Raw genomic sequence first — 20312 nt, 5'->3', positions numbered from 1 at the left:
CGTGTGTATTGGCGAGTCGAAAAATGGCAATACGGATTATAAAAGAGAAAAGATAAGAGGGTCAAGTGTCGGTGGTGGCATACAGCAGCGAGGCAGTGACGTATAGAGTTATAACGTTATAGCAATGGCAAAATTGGGGCAGCGTCGCTGAAAACGCCGCTTCATAAATTTAAAGTGCGCGCGATATTAAGCTCTCGCGCGCATTAATATGAACCCTTCGACCGAGGCTCAAGAACAACGCTAACTGGCCGGCCATAGAAAGATAAACGCACACATGCATTCTGTTCCTGACCTTGTTTTCGAATTCCTCGCAGTTCCGGATATTAAACGATAGTTGTAGAACACGAAATGATTTTGCGAATCGAATGTACTTTGGAATGTTTGCAAGATGAAAACAAGGTCAAAAGTATCTATACAAACATGGAATACGGAATGGAAAAATAAAACTTTATTCGAGTAACATAAATAAAAAAATAAAAAATTTTAAATTCTAAATTTATCCCTAAAATTTTCCGAGATTTTGATGATAAAGATATATCCTGCTCCATGCGAAAGGAATAGACATAAGAATGTACATAAAATAAAAAAAATGTACATAAAATAACAAATTACTAATTTATTAAATTTCTTTGTTGTCATTTATTATCTGATACTCTGCATTGCAGTCAAAAACATACTACGAACTGTATAGCTATATTTTAGTTATATTTTAAAATTTACATATACTAAAAGGCATATAGTGTATCCACTATATATAATGTAAAGTGTTCATGTAGATATATGCTTGCAATTGTATGCCTATGTTGTAATTATTTTCAATCACGATGTTTATTTAGGCGAGATTGAATGCATAGAAAGCGAACACGCCATCGTCCTAAAGAAAATAAACAATTGCATCGATAACTTGCATTAAGGAACCGATTCTGTTACATGAAAGTAAAAGTGCCTGTATTGCGTGCTCTTCAACTACTTGTAAACCATGGTTATAAATGTGAATTTTATGAATTATTAAAGAAAATTGTCAATCAATCATATTTATCGTTAACAAGAAAGAAACAATTCATGAATTCTTCGATATTATTAAAAAATAAAATGAATTTATGCTTATTAGTTAAATAATGATTTAGAAAAATAACCTTTAAAAAACCCTTTGATCGATAAAATATAGAGAAAAATAAGATATTATTTTATTTCATTTTAACAGTTTTACGATATATTCAACTTTCGATTTTATTTGAATCGTATCCTCCTAACACAAATTAAATATATATTTATCGAATATCGAATATTTATCGAATGTTTCAAACTTGTTACTTATAACTAACTTCATTAGTTATCTTATAACTAACTTCACGAAAAATATAACCAATCAAAAACGATATTTGATCTTCATTTTATCGATACATGTCAGCCAATTAAAATTCGTTTCATTAAGGTTCATTTTACCGCGTTTTGAATTCCATTAATTTGAATAAAATATTTCGCATAAATAGCATTGCATAGATTACAAAAACGAAATTTGAAACCATATTTTATTCTCATTTATCTCTTCCAAATTATTACGCGAAAATAAGAGCATTCGATGTTTTCGAACAAAATATATTAATATGCTTATCGTAATTTCATTGGCTCCAAAACGCGACATGACATATCAACTAGCCGGTAATGATTATACGACAAAAGACGAGCTAGGAACGTTATATAGTTATAAATGAAATATAATGGACTTACCTCTTCAGCAAACTCGAAATCCCCGTCAAATTTTCGCTTACACCTCGCCTCGGTGACTAGAACTAGCAGCACCGTGGCGACGAACATCCAGGAAAATCGCATGGTTCTTGTTTCCGCGGGAGAACACCGTCCACCGTGAACTGAGATGTTGCGCAAATTCCGGTAAACACGTGCACCGTCCCGATTCGAAAACTACGAACAAAAGATCTTCACGAATGATAACAGCAAAACGATGAAAAGGCGCGCACGTCAACTTCGACACGTTTGTATTCCCGTTTTCCACAAGGCGGAAGCGTTCAGTTCGACGGTCGAACGAGTTGTGACTGCGCGAACCGAGTCGAGGCGACGCCGCACTACCACAGACGCGTAGCCGCCTATTGGTCGGATTCCGGCGAATGAAGGGGAGGGACGGTGGGGATGCAGGAGGATATCTATATAAACCGGACTACCCTTCTCTCTCTGTTCCTTTCCCATGGACTACGTGTACCTTGACGACTCTCCGGTAGCAAGATTCGCGCGAGCGCGTAGTACACTGCGCCAGTCAATACCTCCACCTGCTCTCGGTTCACCTAGCTGGTGTTGCCAGTGAGTTGACGAGAAAAAAGGGCGCGGGGAATTCGGCAGGAGGACACTAAAAAGGAATCCAGTCTCGCATCAAATACTCGCTCAGAAAGCGAACTAACCTGGCAAGATTTTTTTTTTTTTCGTACCATTCTTTTTTGTGTGCTCTTTTCGAACCCGCATCAGATTAGAAGTTTTTTGACAGATGATTTTAAGCTCGTCACAAATCTCGTTGACGCTTCATCTCGTTTTATTACAATCAATGACATTGCAGTGTGTTTCTACGAAAAGAAAAAACTTGTTAAATTTATTAAATATAGTTAAATATAGTTAAAATTAAGAAATATCATAATAAAAAAGGAATTTTGTTGTTATTTAGAAGTATAAGTATACATAACAAAAAGAATCTAAAGTATTATATAAAATAACGTGAAGTTGAAATATATATTTTTTTTTTTTTGCTTTTCGATTTAGAATTAAGTTCCATGATTTAATTAAAAATGAATTTCACTATTTCTTTATTTTTTAGACTAATAATATGAAATTAGTTGTTATAAACAATTTAAAAAAGAATTTGGATTAACGATTATTAATAATTATATAAAAGGATATTTATTGAACATAAATTATTACGTATATATAATTTTTGCAAACTTATGCAAACTTATAGAAAAAATGATGAGAATAAGTTGAAATAATAGAAATACAAAATTGAATAATCAATTAGAAAACGATCATTAGAATATTCATAAATATTCTCAAGCATTCAAAAAAAAATTTTATAATGAATTTAAAATTAAATTGTTAATGTTATCAGCTTTTAAGAAAAATTAATGTTATCACGTGATTCTCAAATAATGGCACAATAGTATGTTATAGTATACTTTTAGAACTTATGTTCAAGATTTTAGTAGCATAGGATATAAGTGACAGGTACTTTCTACCATTCCTTTAAGTTTCATCCTTTCTTTGAAGGTACTTAAAGACATAAAAGCAAACCTGTATTTCGAGTGGAAAGTTGTCGTGACAATTTGTCTTACTATTTTCTTACTGCACAAATTGCACTATATCTTAACCCCCACCTTTTCCTCACTAAGCTATTTTCCTCAGAGTAGAGACATTTCCCATGGGAGTAGAAACTAGGAAGACAATGTCGCGTAGATATCTTCTTTACAAATAAAATAGATCACATCATCAAGAAAGACAAAGGGGAAAATATTATTAAATTAACGCAATCACTACTTCATATTTATTAAATATTGTCTCTTTTGCTTTGTAACTTTCTTACAATGTTATCTATTAATTGCAACTTGATAAAGCAAAATCACAAAATTAAAATATAATATATGTATGCTTGATCATTTGTTTTATGAGATATAAATGAGATTCACTATTTTTCTATCAAAATTTTAAATAATTCATAATTTTTTGATTATTACAAAAATGTTATTAAAATATATTAATAATTTAAATTTAATTATTAGCTAATTAATCATCTATTTTTAAATTTGTTTAAATATTTTAAAGTAATATAAATTTTCACAATATAATTTTCTTTACATATTTATTTTTATAATTTTATAATTATATTTTTAATTCTTATTATATTATTTTTTAAATATAAAATTATCAAAAATGAATAATAAAAATACAGGATTTAAGATCTTTAATGAAATTATAAACTAATTTATTGTATTACATTATATCTGTAATGTAAGGAAAAGAAAAATAAATCTATTTGTTTAGAATATTCTATTTTTGGATACTGATGGAAAGCTGCATCACAACCTTATAAGAGTATATGTAATTTCTATTATATACTATTATTTATGTTCATGTACATACAGTACAGTAACAAGATAATTTGATATATAATTAAAAAATACTTAGAAAACTTTGTACATACTTTCCAATTCGATAATTATAAATATATTAAAATAAATAATAATAAGATACATAAAGTTTAGCTTTAATAATTGAATAAGTATTGCTTGTTTCGGTACTGCAAGCACATGCTATATAATTTAAATACAATCTACAACTATTGAATATATTAAAACTTATGCAGCAGTATTCCATTATGTGTCCTAAAAACAAGCAAGTGTGTGTAGACATCAAAGGATATGCATTGATATGAGAATATCCTTTTATTCTCATTTAAGATGCACGTAATGCCATTTATTGACTGAAATCAAATATAAAAATTAAGTAATTAATTAATATTAAAGTTTTAAAATAATTATTTAATACTATACAAAAAATGTATACAAGAATTAATAATATAGATAGAATTAATTAATAATATTTTTGGTATCTTGAACATTTATAATTTATGTTGCAATAGTTGAATGAAGTGAAATTTATTAACTGCAAATAAGTATTATTAATGCTATATATTATTTTAATTTGATTGATATAAATGAATATTTCTAACTTACCAATAGGATCTACTGATTGAGGTTCTGATAGTTCTGCAGCCTTTTCTAATACTTCTTCAGCAGTTTCTATAGTAGTTTTAAATGGACTGCCCGATATAGTTGTGTTAGTACTGTAAATAAAATTTGTATTTATAATTTAATTTTAAATACATTTTTTGAATGAAATATTTGAAGAATTTACAAACCATGCAATTCCTCCTGCAGGAGCTTCTCGTTTAATAAGATTTTGCCAATGCTGATGTACTTCTTCCACAATATGCAAAGCAAAATCTTTTGATTTTGCTTCACCGTTGAATGCAAATTGATTCTCTGGTTTACCATCTGGTATTTTATAAATCTTGAACCATTCAATAGTAGCTTTCATTAATCCTGGATAATGTTTCTCAATATCAGATACATCTATAAAATATATTATAAATTTTGAGATTATATATAATTGATAATCAAATATCATTATCAGAAATAATCCTTACCATTCATTTGTTCTGCCAAGGGATCATTGACATCAATAACAATAATCTTCCAATCAGTTTCACCTAAAATCAATAAAGATAAGATAATACAATTGAATGAGTAATTCTTAATTATTCACTCAATGTTACATACCTTCATCAATAAGTGCAACACAACCTAAAACTTTTACTTTTAAGATTTCTCCTCTTTTTGCAATCTAATAATAAATATTTTATTTATTAATCTAATAATAAATATTTTATCAAATAACTAAATAATTTTTTAAAATATTCTTACCTTGTATCCTATTTCAAGAACATCAATAGGATCATTGTCTCCTTTGCATCCAGTGGCTTCATCTAAAACTTCAGGATTTTCCCATGTCTATTTATAAAAAAAATTTGCATATGAATATCTCATTTTGTAAAATATATTTTACAAAATATTTAAATACAAAAAAAATATTAATTAAAGGAATATAAATAAAATAGAGAAAAAAATTAATCACTTTACAATAAATAAAATAGTACAGATAATAATAGCCTTGAACTGAGAGCTTACATAAGCTTTGATAAGATTGTGTTCACACACTTCAGCAGAATATGTATGTATAGAAAAATGTATGTGCACGTTTGATCCATGCAATCATTCATTTTCTTCAATGAATTAGTACTAATGAAATTGATGACATCATTCTATAAATGTTAGATATCATAAAAGAGGAAGCATTTTTTGCTAATTATATTATAAATATAAATCCTTTTATGTTTAAATTCTTCGCATTGATAACAAAATCTATTGATAATAATTTTATTAAAATACCTGTGGTAATGCACCATAGTTCCATATATATCCATGATGAGGAAAACAATTAGCAACATATCTCAATTTGCCTTTTTTAACATCTTGTTTAATAGGATTTAAAGTTTCTTTAAGATTAATCTCCATCTTTGCATTTGTCCATCTTGGTATCTCAACAACCATATTTAATATTTTATTATTTTCATCAGCATAAAGTGGAATGTCATGCATGGGTGAAATTGGGCCAACATCATTTCCTATAACAATTAGCTTGTTTAAAGAATTAGATAAATAATTCTTCTATAAATTAATATTTTTATAAAATATATAAAATATATAGAACATATAAAAAACTTGATAATATTTTTAAAACAAAATCATTGACAATATAAATAAAAAATAATTAAAGAAGAATAATTAAAAAATATTGGAATAATCTGAGTTGATACTGAATTGATATAATTAATTTAATGGAATTTTAATAAAAAAAATTAATTAATAAAAGCAATAAAAGATAAAGCAATAAAGATTTAAAAAAATAAAAAAACAATCTACGATTACGAACTATTTGAAAAAAAGAAGGCGAAATGAAAGCAAGCAAATATCTATTAAAAATAATTTTCAAATAAATTATTAATAATAATTAGAATATTGATTTAAATTAAATTAATATTCGTAAAAGTAGATGTAAATTACAAATATATATGAGAAATAGAAAATTTTTTATAATACTAAAAGAATTCAAATCCTTTCACCAAAACTATGTCACGTTTTAAAACTCTTATTAAAATAAAAAAATTTAAATTATAAACATATGAATATATTTTAAATACATTAATAAATATATGTATTATTAAATATATTAATGTTTTCATACATTATACATAATTTTATATAAAATATTTACAGAAAAAGCAACACTTACAAAAAAAATTTGTTTCTAATTTAGCATGCGAAAAAATTTGATTTTAATTTCTAAACTGAAAACGATGCAAAATGAAAAAAATCATGTTTAAAAACATAAGGTCATATAATAATATGTTTAGAAATTTTAATGAAGTCTCTGATGACGACATGCTAGTTCAATCGTTAAAAAACTCATGATACGGGAACATTGATTCAATTTTAAGGTTATGTTATTAGATACTTACTGAAATAAATTCTATAATCAGTGCTATTTAGTGCACCCCTTTCGATAGTTGTATATGACATTTTTTTTGCGTATTTTTCAAACACAGAACACGATCGGGATTTAATAAGACTACCGGTTACTGTTAATCTCAGCGGATTGGCCAATTTATTTAAACCACGACAACGTAACACGTGCAGCGTTAACAACGTCATCCTGACATCTAACGATGAAATTACGTAGTAAAATTTTGTTATAACATGACAAAAAATGAAGTTGTGATAACATATCGGTTATAATTATTCATTGATATACATCCAAGAAATTAATCAAACAAGATAAATGTATTAGTAAGTACATATATTTATTGAATTGATGCTTCTATTGTAATGTATATACAGAAAACTGATAAAACTAAAAAATATAGACAATCAATTTTTTACAGAAAAAATACCGTATATCATTTTATTCTATATTATCGATAATAATGTTGAATAATATTATAGTTAAATATTTTTGCGTTTTAATTTTTGAATCGTCAAAAATTCTTATAATAATTTATGTGTAAACTATTTTCAAAATTTCAGTCAAATTGAATATGACAAATTTTCAGAAATTTCAATATAATTAATGATTTTATTAATAATATAATTAACGAATTATTATTTATAAAAATTTAAATTTTTTGGTAAAAAAATAAAGAGAAAAAATAAACGAATTTAATAAATTATTGCATTACATTAATAAATTATAAAATTAATAAATATTGAAAATTATAATATTTATATAATTCATATTAAAATATTTTTTTGGTATTCATTAATAATTATATACATCATTATATACAATTATTTTTTGAAGTTAATCTTGCTCATTTATAATGGAGAAAGATTATGATGACATTTTATAAAATTTTATATTACATACAAAATTATTATTACAAATTTTGAAATACCGATCTTAGAAGAGATCAAATTAAAGTCTTTTACATTCTTTAATATGCTATAACCTAAGTTATATACGCTCTTTTGAACCAAACGATTTTATATTATAGAGAAACAGATTAGACGTGACATCTTACGGAATTTTTATTATATATTCTAACATATCGATTTCAATCGATAAATATATATATAAATATATTAAATTATAAATAATATGCATAATAATATTTTTCTAATAAATGATAGTGATAATAAAAATATTTCATTATTATTTATTTTTAAAATTTATTTTTAATCCTCATTTAATAAAAGTAGTTTTTTGTAATTAAGACAATATACATAATATGGAACTATTATTTCAATTATTTGTTTCATAGTTTATCATAAATATAATTATATATAAATATATAAAGTATGTGTAAATATATATTTATATTCATTAGTATATACATATAATATATATGTTACAAAATTCTGTAACGAAATATTTTTTTTATTTGTAATTTTATATTAAAATTTAATTTCAATTTCAATTATTATTAATATTGAAATGTTATTTTGTACCGTATCGATAATATTAAAAATAATACTAAAATATGATAAGGATATTCAATATTTTCTTCTTGTTTCATAAATAAAAAAATATATTAAATATTAGATCTATTCTATATGATAATATTCTATATATTTCTGTATTTAATTTTGATACATCGATATGATTTACATTCATTGTTGCAAGATATAAAATATAATTTATTTTTCTATAATTATTGATTTTATTTATTGTATTTTAATCAAATAACACATTTTTGATATATTTAAAAAATTAATATTCTTCCTCATCTTCTGTATTAGTTGCATCTTCTTGAACTTCACGATAATCCAATTCTAAAGCAGCTAAATCTTCGCGTGCTTCTGCAAATTCACCTTCTTCCATGCCTTCACCAACAAACCTATAGTTTAGAACAATTTGTTTCATTTATGTGTGTGTATGTGTTTTTATATATTAATTATATATTTATAAATTTAAATTTACAAAAATTATAAATATTAATTTACCAATGAACAAATGCTCGTTTAGCGTACATCAAATCAAATTTATTATCGATTCTAGCCCATGCTTCTATTATTGCAGTAGTATTACAAAGGCAACATACAGCTCTTTCTACTTTTGCAAGATCACCTCCTGGTACTATAGTAGGTGGTTGATAATTTATTCCCACCTATATAAGAAATTAAATTTTTTATTTGGCTAAAATTTGATTAAAAAATATAATATTTATTTATAGAAATTAATATTAATTTATAGAAATTAATATCTTTTGCGAAATTTAAGATATTTTTTATTTTTTTTTTCTGTAATTATATTTTATATTATTTATATTCTAATTTATATATTTTAAATTTTAAATTTATATTCTATTTTTATCTTATCAGACAAACCTTAAAACCAGTCGGACACCATTCAACAAATTGAACATGTTTTTGCCTTTTAATTGTTGCAATTGCTGCATTTACATCTTTAGGAACAACATCTCCTCTATAAAGCATGCATACCGCCATATATTTACCTCTACGTGGATCACAATTCACCATTTGATGATTTGGTTCAAAACAGGAATTGGTTATTTCCGCTACTGTAATTCTTTCATGACCAGCTTTTTCAGCTGATATAACAGGAGCATAAGTTGCCTATAGAATAATTTTATCATACTTTATTAAACATTTGTAGATATAAAATTTGAGTATTTATATAACATTTATATAACATTATTACATAAGTATGATATTTCAAATCGAATTATTGACTTACAAGAGGAAAATGTATACGTGGATATGGTACTAAATTTGTTTGAAATTCGGTAAGATCAACGTTAAGAGCTCCATCAAATCGTAAACTTGCTGTTATGGATGAAACAATTTGTCCAATTAAACGATTCAAATTAGTGTATGTTGGTCTATCAATGCTTAAGTTTCTTCTACATAATTCATAAATGGCCTGGAAAATATTACGAATCATTATAATATGTTGATGCAAAAAAAATGAAATTATTATGAGTCTCTTTTCTTATATATATGCAATAAATGAAACTTTAATCTATGTAATTTTTCTAATTACATTAGAATCTAATTCTATTAGAACATATATATTTTTGTATTATATTAGAGAATTAAGAGAATTAAGAAAATATAAGTTGAGAAGAGATGCACAAAATTTTCAAAAATAAATATTATTTACGAAATATACATTATACATTATACTCCGTATATATGTGTATTTATAATTAGTAAGTATAGTATATTAAGTATATTAAGTATATAGTATATTAAGAATATTATATAATTAACATTTTTATTATTATAATTATCTATAATTATTATATTCTTGTATTGTATTTTAATATATGAAATTGTAACTTCTAGAAATTATAATATTTTAAACTTAAATTATATAACTATTACTAAATTTTAATTATTATAAAGATTTGAAATATAAAGATATTGAATACTATAAAGATTGAATATTACATACTTGATTGTCAACTATGAAGGCTACTTCACAATGTTCCAATGTTGGATGTGTATAAAGAATCGCATTATATGGTTCTACAACAGCAGTTGATACCTGACAAATGTTTTGTCATGTAACATATAATTATTAATTACATTTACTTATATATTATATGCTCTTTACCTGAGGTGCAGGATAAATGCTAAAAGTTAATTTACTTTTTTTAGGATAATCAACGGATAATCTTTCCATAAGCAAACTCGAAAAACCTGAACCTGTACCTCCACCGAACGAATGAAAAATTAAGAAACCTTGCAAACCCCTGCATCGTTCAGTAAGTCTACGAATTCGATCTAAAGTGAGATCTATAATTTCTTTTCCTAAAATTATATATATTTATCAATTATCAAAAAAATAATGAAATAAAATTTAATTTTCTGTTGATAAAATTTTCAAATATTGCGTATACCTATTGTATAATGACCACGCGCATAATTATTTGCGGCATCTTCTTTTCCTGTGATTAATTGTTCCGGATGAAATAGTTGTCTATATGTACCGGTACGAACTTCATCTGAAGTTATGAAAAATTTATATAATTTTAATTTTACAATAATTTGTTACAATTATTTGTTAATCAAGTAAAAACCGAATTTTTTAGTTTTTAACAAAACTGAAAATTTTCAATTTTGAACTTTTCAATTAATAACTTGCCTACTACTGTTGGTTCAAGATCAACAAAAACAGCTCTTGGAACATGTTTTCCTGAATCTGTTTCAGAAAAGAATGTATTGAAAGAATCATCCCCATAACCAATAGTGGTATCACTGGGCATTTGCCCATTAGGTTGAATTCCATGTTCTAAGCAATATAGTTCCCAGCACGCATTACCCATTTGGACACCAGCCTGTCCAATATGAATAGATATGCATTCCCGCTATAATAATATAATAGATAATTATATTTAACATTATTATTAATTAATAATTTCTTTCAATCGAAAAGAAATAAAAAATATACTAATTTAAATTTTTAAAAAGATTAAAGATATTTTTAAGTGTCATTAAGAAAAATTAATTACAAACTATTTAACTTTGTTTAAAATTTAAATATCATACTTTTTTCGCCATTCTTTTAATAGAATACTCTTTATAATTAATAGTTAATAATTTTATTTAAATAATTGTGTTTAATAAAAAATAAAAAAAACGAAAAAATATTTAAAAATAACATTTAAATATATTTTAGAATTATCTATGCTATATATATCACTTTTATTTTTTTATTTTATTATAGATTAATGAAATTTTTATGTTATTATAAATTATTTATTTATATATAAATATTTTCTTATTAAACATTTCAAATATAAATTATACAAGTTTTTCTTCTTTAAAAACATAAGGAAATATCTTTTATTATTAAAAATATATGAAATAATATTAAATTAAATTTTTCCAATCGAATCATTTAAATAATTTGATTTACTAAATATTGAATCACTTATTGTTAAATTTAATGTTTTTAAACTACTTCAGTTAATGCACTCAACACAATGTGATTACGAACTGAAATTCTATCGACATAAAGTAATTTTATACCTGTCAGTAAGTTGCAAAGCTTTTTTACCTTGACCTATTGTATCATCATTTATTAATCATGATCTAAAAAAGAAAGTCACATCGTTGTAAAGATAGATCGATAGATCATGCTTTGCACATAAAACATAGGAGATCGTACATATTTTCGGAATGCATATATTTTACATTTATATCACGTTAAAAATCGATTTTTACAGGTTGACATACTGTAACCATAGCAGCTTAATCGAATATCGTTTTATGCGTGACACAATTTTGCAATTCTGCAAATAGAAGATCTTTGCGCGATAGAAAAAACGGTTGATAATTCGATTTCCTTTTAATATATATATATATATATATATATATATATATATATATATATATATATATTTATTATATTATATTATATATTATATATATACATATAATAGACAAATTGTGTACAATTATAAATATATTTATTAAATACAAATTAAAAAAAATTAAATATTTATACATAATAACATTAAGTAATTTAAAATTTCGTTCATTTAAGTAACGTTAAAATATCGTTGTCAAATAAATAATTGCGTCTTTCATCATTTTGCAATAAATATTTTGTAATATTTTTTGCAATAAGTTTTTTTTTAAACATATGTAATAGCAAATCTAATGATTTTATATAAAATTATTATAAAATTGTGAAATATTAATTATAACAGAATATTAATTAGAAATATTAATTACTATTAATTATATTAATAGTTCAATTATTAATATTTTAAATATATATTTTTTGAGAACAATAATAAATATTATTTACATAATACATAGTTATTTGAATTTATATTCAAGTATTGAAGGTTTAAATATATAAATTGAAATATTTATTTATTATATTTTATATCATGGTAATTAAAAATCGATTTTTCAATTTTTTGAAATATTTTTCCAATTATAATATTCGTTGTATTTGTGTTTATATTTTAACTTGGGAAACTATTTTGTTCAGGATTTTCTATTGACAATTCTCTAATCGGTCGATTAAACTAGAAGAAAGTATAATACATTATAATTATATAATACCTTGGCTATAGATAATATTAATATTGCATTGTTTTGCATTATAATTTGCTATCGTAGAAATTTATAATTATAATTTGGAAATCTTTATTAATAATAATATATTATGTAGTTTAATCTATTTCATATTATAAAAATTTTTAATAAATATTTACAAAATAATATTAAATAATTTTTTAAGTATAATTTTTTTATAAATAATTTTTATTATAATTAATATTATAATTATGATTTTCAATTATAATTTATACTTATTTTCAATATATGAATATATGAAATAATAATGCAATATATAATAAATGAAATATTTACCATTATTGATAATAATTCTCAAAGATGAAAAATCGTGTCAGAACGAACCACAATCCGACTACTGTCTGACTCAATGAATAGTTAGATCACTGTGATACGCCATATTATTATTCCTAGGTATATAATATCTGTTTTAAGTATCATAGGTGACAAAGTAAAAAAATACTATAGTACAGGAATAGTTAAAATATAAATATCATTAAAATCGTTCTTGACTTAAATGAATTTTATTTTATTTGCTAAATAAAGAAGAAAGATACTAAATAAAGAAGAAGAAAATTGATTAAAATTTATTAACAAATTTATTACTTGTTTCATGTACAAATTTAAAAATGTTATATATTAATAATATATAACAATTAATCAATTACTTATATCAACAATATATATAATATAAACAAATGAATATATATGAATATATATATATGAATATATAATAAATGAAATGAATAATAAATTTGATTAAATTTATCATTAAAATATTTATTGTAATAATAAAAATTATAAAACGAAATATTACAAAAATATATATATGTAAATATTTAAATATGCACTATGTAAATATATTTTATAATTACTAGTCATATTTCAAAGTTAAGATTATTCTTTTTTAAGTCCTTTTGGACTAGAAAGTGTAATTAATTGTACTCTTCGAGGTATTTTACTAGGGATTATTAATGGTACCTCTGATTTTTGAGATATATCTTTTATATTTTCTTTAACAACTTCATTAGTACTTTCTTCATTATAAACTAATTTAATATCTTCAGTCTCTTCAATTTCCATTTTATTATCTAAGTCTCTTTTTTGTTTAGTTGTGTGATTTAATAATTTATTATTTTCATTTATTTCATTAATATTTTGTGAATTTTCATTAAGAATTTTTTTTATTTCATGTTTTATGTCAATATCTATAGCACTATTATCTATATCAACAGTGGTTGTAGGTTTTTCAGATACATTTTTAATATTAAAATTTGATGTTGAAAATTGTTTGAAATTATTATTAATACTATCAGATTTTATTGGAATATCACTTTGTTTTTTATATTCTTGACCTAATTCACCTTTTTGAAAATGTATTATAGAACAATAACCATCTGTTGAAGATGCAATTAAAATTCTACCATCATCTGACCTAAAAATGATAGATTATTTTTTTTCTTTCATTTAACAATATTAAGTAATCATTTCTTACCATGCAATATCAGTTAATCTAGTATAATGAATATTTGATATTACAGCAATTGGCGAAATTTGTTGAGTATCATATATCATTATTGAGTGTTGTGTTGCAACAGCAAATACCATTCGATAAGGCAAAGCTATTATTGGTGTTGGACCATTTTTTTGTAATTCAAAATAAAGTGGACAACATCGAACTGCAATAGTGCATTCATCTAAAGAAGGTAGAAGTACAAGAGGTCTGAAAATAAAATTATTATAAATTATAAAATATATTATGTTATATTATATATCAATAAACTTACTCTTTTAAATTATGCCTTGAAAAAATTAAAGTTGTATTAGATATCCTTTCTGATGTTTCTATAGGCTCAATTATACCAGAAGGTACAATAAGTAATAATCCATCTATAGAAAATGTTAATCTTCTAAAGAATGACTTAAAAGTATCATCATAAAATAAGCGTACTATTTTATCTTTTATTGGATGATCTGCTCGAGTTGGAATTTTTGCCTTATAAATCCGTTGCACTGTTTTTTTAGTATTTATATCAATTAAACGGCATATTCTATAATTGTATAATTTTGTTATATATAAATATGTTAAAGATAACAAAGATATTATTAAAATTGAATACCTGTCTGTACTTATCGTACATATATATTGATTACAAGGATCCCATGAAACACCTTGTACAAAACCTTTATGATCAGATAATATTGCTACAGAACGTCCTTTGTGAATATCCCATAAAATAGCTGTATTATCTACAGATCCAGAAACTAACATATTAGAATTTGGAGACCAACTGATATCATAGACATCCTCAAGATGTCCTCTTAATACTTTCCAAGAAATCCATTGTTCTTTATCTTTAGTTTCTTCAGAAGTAATAAAAAATTCACAATCCTCCTTTTGTTTCCACAAAACTATGGTTGATTCTATAAAATATATTTTAATTTACTTTTCTTAATTAATTCTTAATATAAATTTTACTAACCATCGTCTCCTGAAGCTAAAATACTTTTTGACGGTGAAAATCGCACTACATTTACTGCTCTTTGATGTCGTTCTAAATCAGCAACGCATTTCACAATAGCACCTCCATTTTCATTCATTGTTAAATGCCATATCTGATTTAAAAAAGTAATTCAAAGCCATATTCATATATTATATTTAATTGACAAATTATTTGTATAATATTACCAAAATATGTGAATCAGCACCTCCGGTTACAACTCGCCAAAAAATTTCATCCTTTGATGTTTTATAAATTCCATTTTGTATATCAATACTCAAAACTGGATCACGATTATGCCATGAAATTTCAGGCGTTGTACACCACATAGTTTTAATTTAGAAAAGTGATATAATAATATAAAAAATTGTATTAAGATAATAAAAAAAATAATAAATAATAAGTTGCATCTAACCCGTTACAAGATATCACATTGTTCCCGCCGGAACATATGATTTTTTAAAATTCAATCTTAATTAGCTCTTTCTACCTTCCTTAAATATCACTAGTGGTAATGCAATGAGAAAAATTAAAAACATTTATTGAAAAAAATTTACATAGAAAATTGAAAATAAATAAATTTATTTTATATTTTTCTGAAAATAATGTCTCAAATGATTATAAAATATTTATAATGTGTTACAAAAAATTAATTTATATATTATATATGCAAGAAAGATTAATAAATTATAAAAGATTATAAATATATTTCATTGTACATATTTTAAATTATTTGATTAAATATGAAAAATTTAAATTAAGCGAACGATTATGAAATATATTGTATATTGTACATTGTACATCCGGTAATATTAATATATATGTGTCTCCCTCTGAAGACTCAAAGAGAATATATGGAAAACATGAATACAAAAATGGTGGGTACTGAAAATGATAATCACGATCGTGAGGAAATAGAAATCAAAGAAAATATGGATAACAATCGACAAAATGGAGAAGTAATTTCTACAGAAAACAACGAGGAGAGAGATGTGTGTTAATTATATTATCTTTTATTATCTTATTTTATAATTCATTTGAAAATACTTATCATATTTTATTAAAACTAATAGGTTTAATTTCATATATATTTCACGTGTTCGAATTGAAAATTTTTAAAAATTATATTCTAATGTAATATATAAATATAAATTTACCAAATTGATAAATTTATAATTTAAAATGATTGTTTAATGATATGTTAAATGAAATGTAAATAGTTGCTGTTACCTGTTTCATTTGAAAATAATATCGTAAATATTAATTAAGATTTAATCTTTCTGAAATATTTTATTATAGAAATTGTTTTTTTAATTTATATATAGGTAAATGTAGATACTGATGAACAAAGGAAAAAATATCAACGAACGCATCTAGAATCATTTTTTGCTATAACAAAATCATTAATTATACGTGCTCTTATTATTTATTGTATTAGTCATCTATTTAGACGACTTCATACTGACAATTCTCAGTTTTCTGGCATTGTTAATCCAGCACAATCTTTACAAACTGTAAATATATTTGAAAATGGAACTTTATTTGATTTACATGTTTATTTATCAGAATCAGAAAATTTTAAGGAATTTGATGATCCAAGAACATTAATATGGTTAGAACAAGGTTTAATATATGGAGATTGGTATAGTGGACCATTTAAAGATGGTTCAAAAGTTAAAAATTATAAATTTATTCCATCTGATCAATTAAAAAATAATGGATCTATATATCTTCATGTATATATTACAAAAAGTGGAAAATCTCCAAATCCTAAAAGTGGGAAAAATATTTATGCAGGAAATTATATGTCAAATTCTACAAAAATGTTAAATAAATTTAAGAAAGTTAGATATCAAAAAAAGCACAATTTGTTAACTGGTGAAACTACTGCAAGTAAAGAAGAAATTGAGGTGTGATTATATTCTATCATTAAATCATTAAATAAATATATTATATATATATTAAATTAAAGATATTAAATATTCATTTCAGAAAGCTGAATTAATGAATCAAGAATATGTATCACATTGGCATCCAAATTTAACTATTAATTTAGTAACAGATCATACTAATTGGGTATATGGTCAAGTGTCACCACCTTTAGATACATGTAAGTTTTTTTTTTTTAATATTTTAAATTTTTATTATGTTTAAGAAAAATAATATTTATTTTTTAACAGATATTCATTTTTTACCTGGTGAGAAATTTTATAAGCCTGTAATATATATGAATGATTTTTGGAATATGCAAAGAGACTATCAACCTTTAAATGATACTATAAAAGAGCTTGAACTTAAATTAACTTATCAACCACTTTCTTTATTTAAATGGCAAATTTATGCAGCTCAAACAATGAGGAATAAGTGGACATCCTCACTTATGGGTATATTATTTCAGCAATAAAATTAATTATAACTAAAAATAGAATTTTAATAATATTTTTATATAGGAGATTCATCAGACGAAGATGAAAATGATCAAGATACTTTGAAAGAAACATTATTAGAAACAAATCCCTATTTATTGGGTTTAACTATAATTGTATCAGTATTACATAGTGTATTTGAATTTTTGGCATTTAAAAATGGTAAGATTAAAAATAAATAATTTAATTTTTGTAAATAGATATGATTAACTATTTGAATTGATAATTAAGTAATAGATATATTGATAAATTCACTAACAAATAAAATCAATTAAAAAATTTATGTATAAAATTTATATATAATATAACATAATATAAAATTTATATATACTATTTATATATTTACTTAAGAAATTATGAAATTATATCTTTATATGTTATGAAATTTTTCAAATTTGTAACATATAATTTAATATATAATTTTGCACCCACGTTTAGAGAGACAAGACAATTAATATTCATAACATGTATTTACATGCAATTAGAAATATTATAAATAATTTATAATATAATTTTTATATGTTTTTGCAGATATACAGTTTTGGAATAATCGTAATTCATTGGAAGGTCTATCAGTTCGATCTGTATTTTTTAATGTTTTTCAATCTTTGATTGTTTTATTATATGTTCTTGATAATGAAACAAATACAGTCGTTCGAATTAGTTGCGCAATAGGTTTATGCATAGAAGTATGGAAAATCAATAAAGTTGTAAATATTACTGTTGATAAAAATTCAAAAATATTTGGTATTTTTCCAAAAATAAGTTTTCACGATAAAGGATCATATGTAGAATCTTCCACAAAAGAATACGATAGACTTGCTTTTAAATATTTATCATGGACCCTTTATCCTCTTTTAGGAGGATATGCTATTTATTCGTTGATGTATTTAGAACATAAAGGATGGTATTCTTGGGTTCTTAGTATGCTTTATGGATTTTTACTAACATTTGGATTTATTATGATGACACCACAATTATTTATTAATTATAAGTTAAAAAGTGTAGCACATCTTCCATGGCGCATGATGTCTTACAAATTTCTAAATACATTTATTGATGACATCTTTGCATTTGTGATAAAAATGCCTACATTATATAGAATTGGTTGCTTCCGAGATGATATCGTTTTCTTTATATTTTTATACCAAAGATGGATATATAAAACAGATCATACTAGAGTAAATGAATTTGGTTTTTCTGGTGAAATGGAAGCTAAAATAACTAAGGATAAAAAACAAGAATTTATTAAAGATCGTGCAAAAAATGAAGCAAATAAAAAAAACGAATAATGTTTGGTACATAATGTTTTAGCATTAATAATATTATTCAAACTTTATCTTAAATTAATAAATTTATTAGTACCAAAGGATATATATCTATACGCATTAATAAATATCTTTATCAGTTTGATATAACTACACGTGTATGTATATATATTCTTCTGGTTTCCATCTAGCCAATTAAAAAGCCTTGCAAAGACATTGATATGCTTGAATAAGAATTTTCATGTCCATTGCAATTGGCAGAATATCAGAACAAGATTTAGTATGATTGTAAAGAATGATATAAGTACATATATATTATCTTTAAGAAACAATTGTTATTATGCTTTGATTTAGACTTATATTTACGTTTCATTTATATTTCAATGCTTTGTAGTAATTGTTATTATTTGATATCATGTCAAGATATAAAGTTTATTTGAATGTTTAAAAAGTAACTCGAATTGCGAATTGTATGTTTATATACATGTACATGAAATGACCTGGATTACATATATATGCACACAAATATTTTAATGAATAATTTAAATAAGAAATAATATTATATATTTTGCATATATATACCATATATAATTATGAATAATATAATTCTTGTATCAATATTTTAAGTTTATTGTTGCTTATGTAATGAATAAAATTTTGCAAAAGAATTCCGAACAAATTTATGTTATAAATATGTTATAAGTTATACTCAATTTTAGGTAAAATTATAATCATTGTTTTTAATAAATCAGTGTCTTCAATGAATATTTAATTTTGTCATAATCGTCGACAGTTAAATAACATTATATATAGAAAACTAATAAAAAAAAATTATTCCATTTTAATATAATTTATTAATTTTGAAATATGATATGATTATTTTCAAAA

General features: G+C 23.5%; 5 protein-coding genes across 7 annotated transcripts in view; 1 reads left to right on the top strand and 4 right to left on the bottom strand.

Moving 5' to 3' along the window:
• Window positions 1-2551, bottom strand: part of Cow (Proteoglycan Cow) — a 174026-nt gene extending 171475 nt beyond the window's left edge. The window contains exon 1 of the mRNA XM_086903181.1: window positions 1732-2551. Coding sequence (XP_086759307.1) covers window positions 1732-1833 — 102 coding nt within the window. The 5' untranslated portion in view covers window positions 1834-2551. The remainder of the gene's footprint in view (window positions 1-1731) is intronic.
• A 1390-nt stretch (window positions 2552-3941) lies between these two features.
• On the bottom strand, window positions 3942-7487 carry Nurf-38 (Inorganic pyrophosphatase Nurf-38). The gene is made up of 8 exons (XM_003691703.4): window positions 7136-7487; window positions 6006-6241; window positions 5481-5567; window positions 5337-5400; window positions 5204-5266; window positions 4916-5129; window positions 4731-4840; window positions 3942-4477 (listed from the first exon to the last, which is right to left on the bottom strand). Exons 1-8 carry the CDS (start codon window positions 7326-7328, stop codon window positions 4446-4448), a joined length of 999 nt encoding a protein of 332 aa, XP_003691751.4. The 5' UTR covers window positions 7329-7487; the 3' UTR covers window positions 3942-4445.
• Window positions 7488-8704: 1217 nt separating this feature from the next.
• LOC100868041 (tubulin alpha-2/alpha-4 chain) lies at window positions 8705-13675 on the bottom strand. Of its 3 annotated transcripts, none has more exons than XM_031915157.2 (9): window positions 13527-13675; window positions 11284-11506; window positions 11039-11143; window positions 10753-10949; window positions 10591-10683; window positions 9871-10056; window positions 9501-9749; window positions 9117-9280; window positions 8705-9010 (listed from the first exon to the last, which is right to left on the bottom strand). In XM_031915157.2, exons 1-9 carry the CDS (start codon window positions 13527-13529, stop codon window positions 8884-8886), a joined length of 1347 nt encoding a protein of 448 aa, XP_031771017.2. In that variant the 5' UTR covers window positions 13530-13675; the 3' UTR covers window positions 8705-8883. The 3 variants fall into 3 exon arrangements, with proteins under 3 accessions (XP_031771017.2, XP_086759309.1, XP_012339155.2); XM_086903183.1 differs by lacking the exon at window positions 13527-13675 and adding an exon at window positions 12058-12076; XM_012483701.3 differs by lacking the exon at window positions 13527-13675 and adding an exon at window positions 11688-11846.
• A 313-nt stretch (window positions 13676-13988) lies between these two features.
• Caf1-105 (chromatin assembly factor 1, p105 subunit) lies at window positions 13989-16568 on the bottom strand. The gene is made up of 6 exons (XM_003691704.4): window positions 15919-16568; window positions 15713-15845; window positions 15350-15653; window positions 15017-15280; window positions 14725-14952; window positions 13989-14664 (listed from the first exon to the last, which is right to left on the bottom strand). The coding sequence occupies exons 1-6, from the start codon at window positions 16057-16059 to the stop codon at window positions 14127-14129; spliced, it is 1608 nt and encodes a 535-aa protein (XP_003691752.1). The 5' UTR covers window positions 16060-16568; the 3' UTR covers window positions 13989-14126.
• LOC100868524 (putative lipid scramblase CLPTM1) lies at window positions 16531-20103 on the top strand. The gene is made up of 6 exons (XM_003691706.4): window positions 16531-16722; window positions 17056-17640; window positions 17723-17840; window positions 17911-18114; window positions 18181-18318; window positions 18688-20103. The coding sequence occupies exons 1-6, from the start codon at window positions 16552-16554 to the stop codon at window positions 19446-19448; spliced, it is 1977 nt and encodes a 658-aa protein (XP_003691754.3). The 5' UTR covers window positions 16531-16551; the 3' UTR covers window positions 19449-20103.
• The last annotated feature ends 209 nt before the right edge of the window (window positions 20104-20312 follow it).

The sequence above is a fragment of the Apis florea genome, unplaced genomic scaffold (genome assembly GCF_048593485.1).
Source record: "Apis florea isolate Af1SG1 unplaced genomic scaffold, ASM4859348v1 contig_2291_pilon, whole genome shotgun sequence".
Taxonomy (NCBI): domain Eukaryota; kingdom Metazoa; phylum Arthropoda; class Insecta; order Hymenoptera; family Apidae; genus Apis; species Apis florea.
The sequence above is the reverse complement of the archived record's forward strand: the minus strand, read 5'-3'. Positions and strand labels throughout refer to the sequence as shown.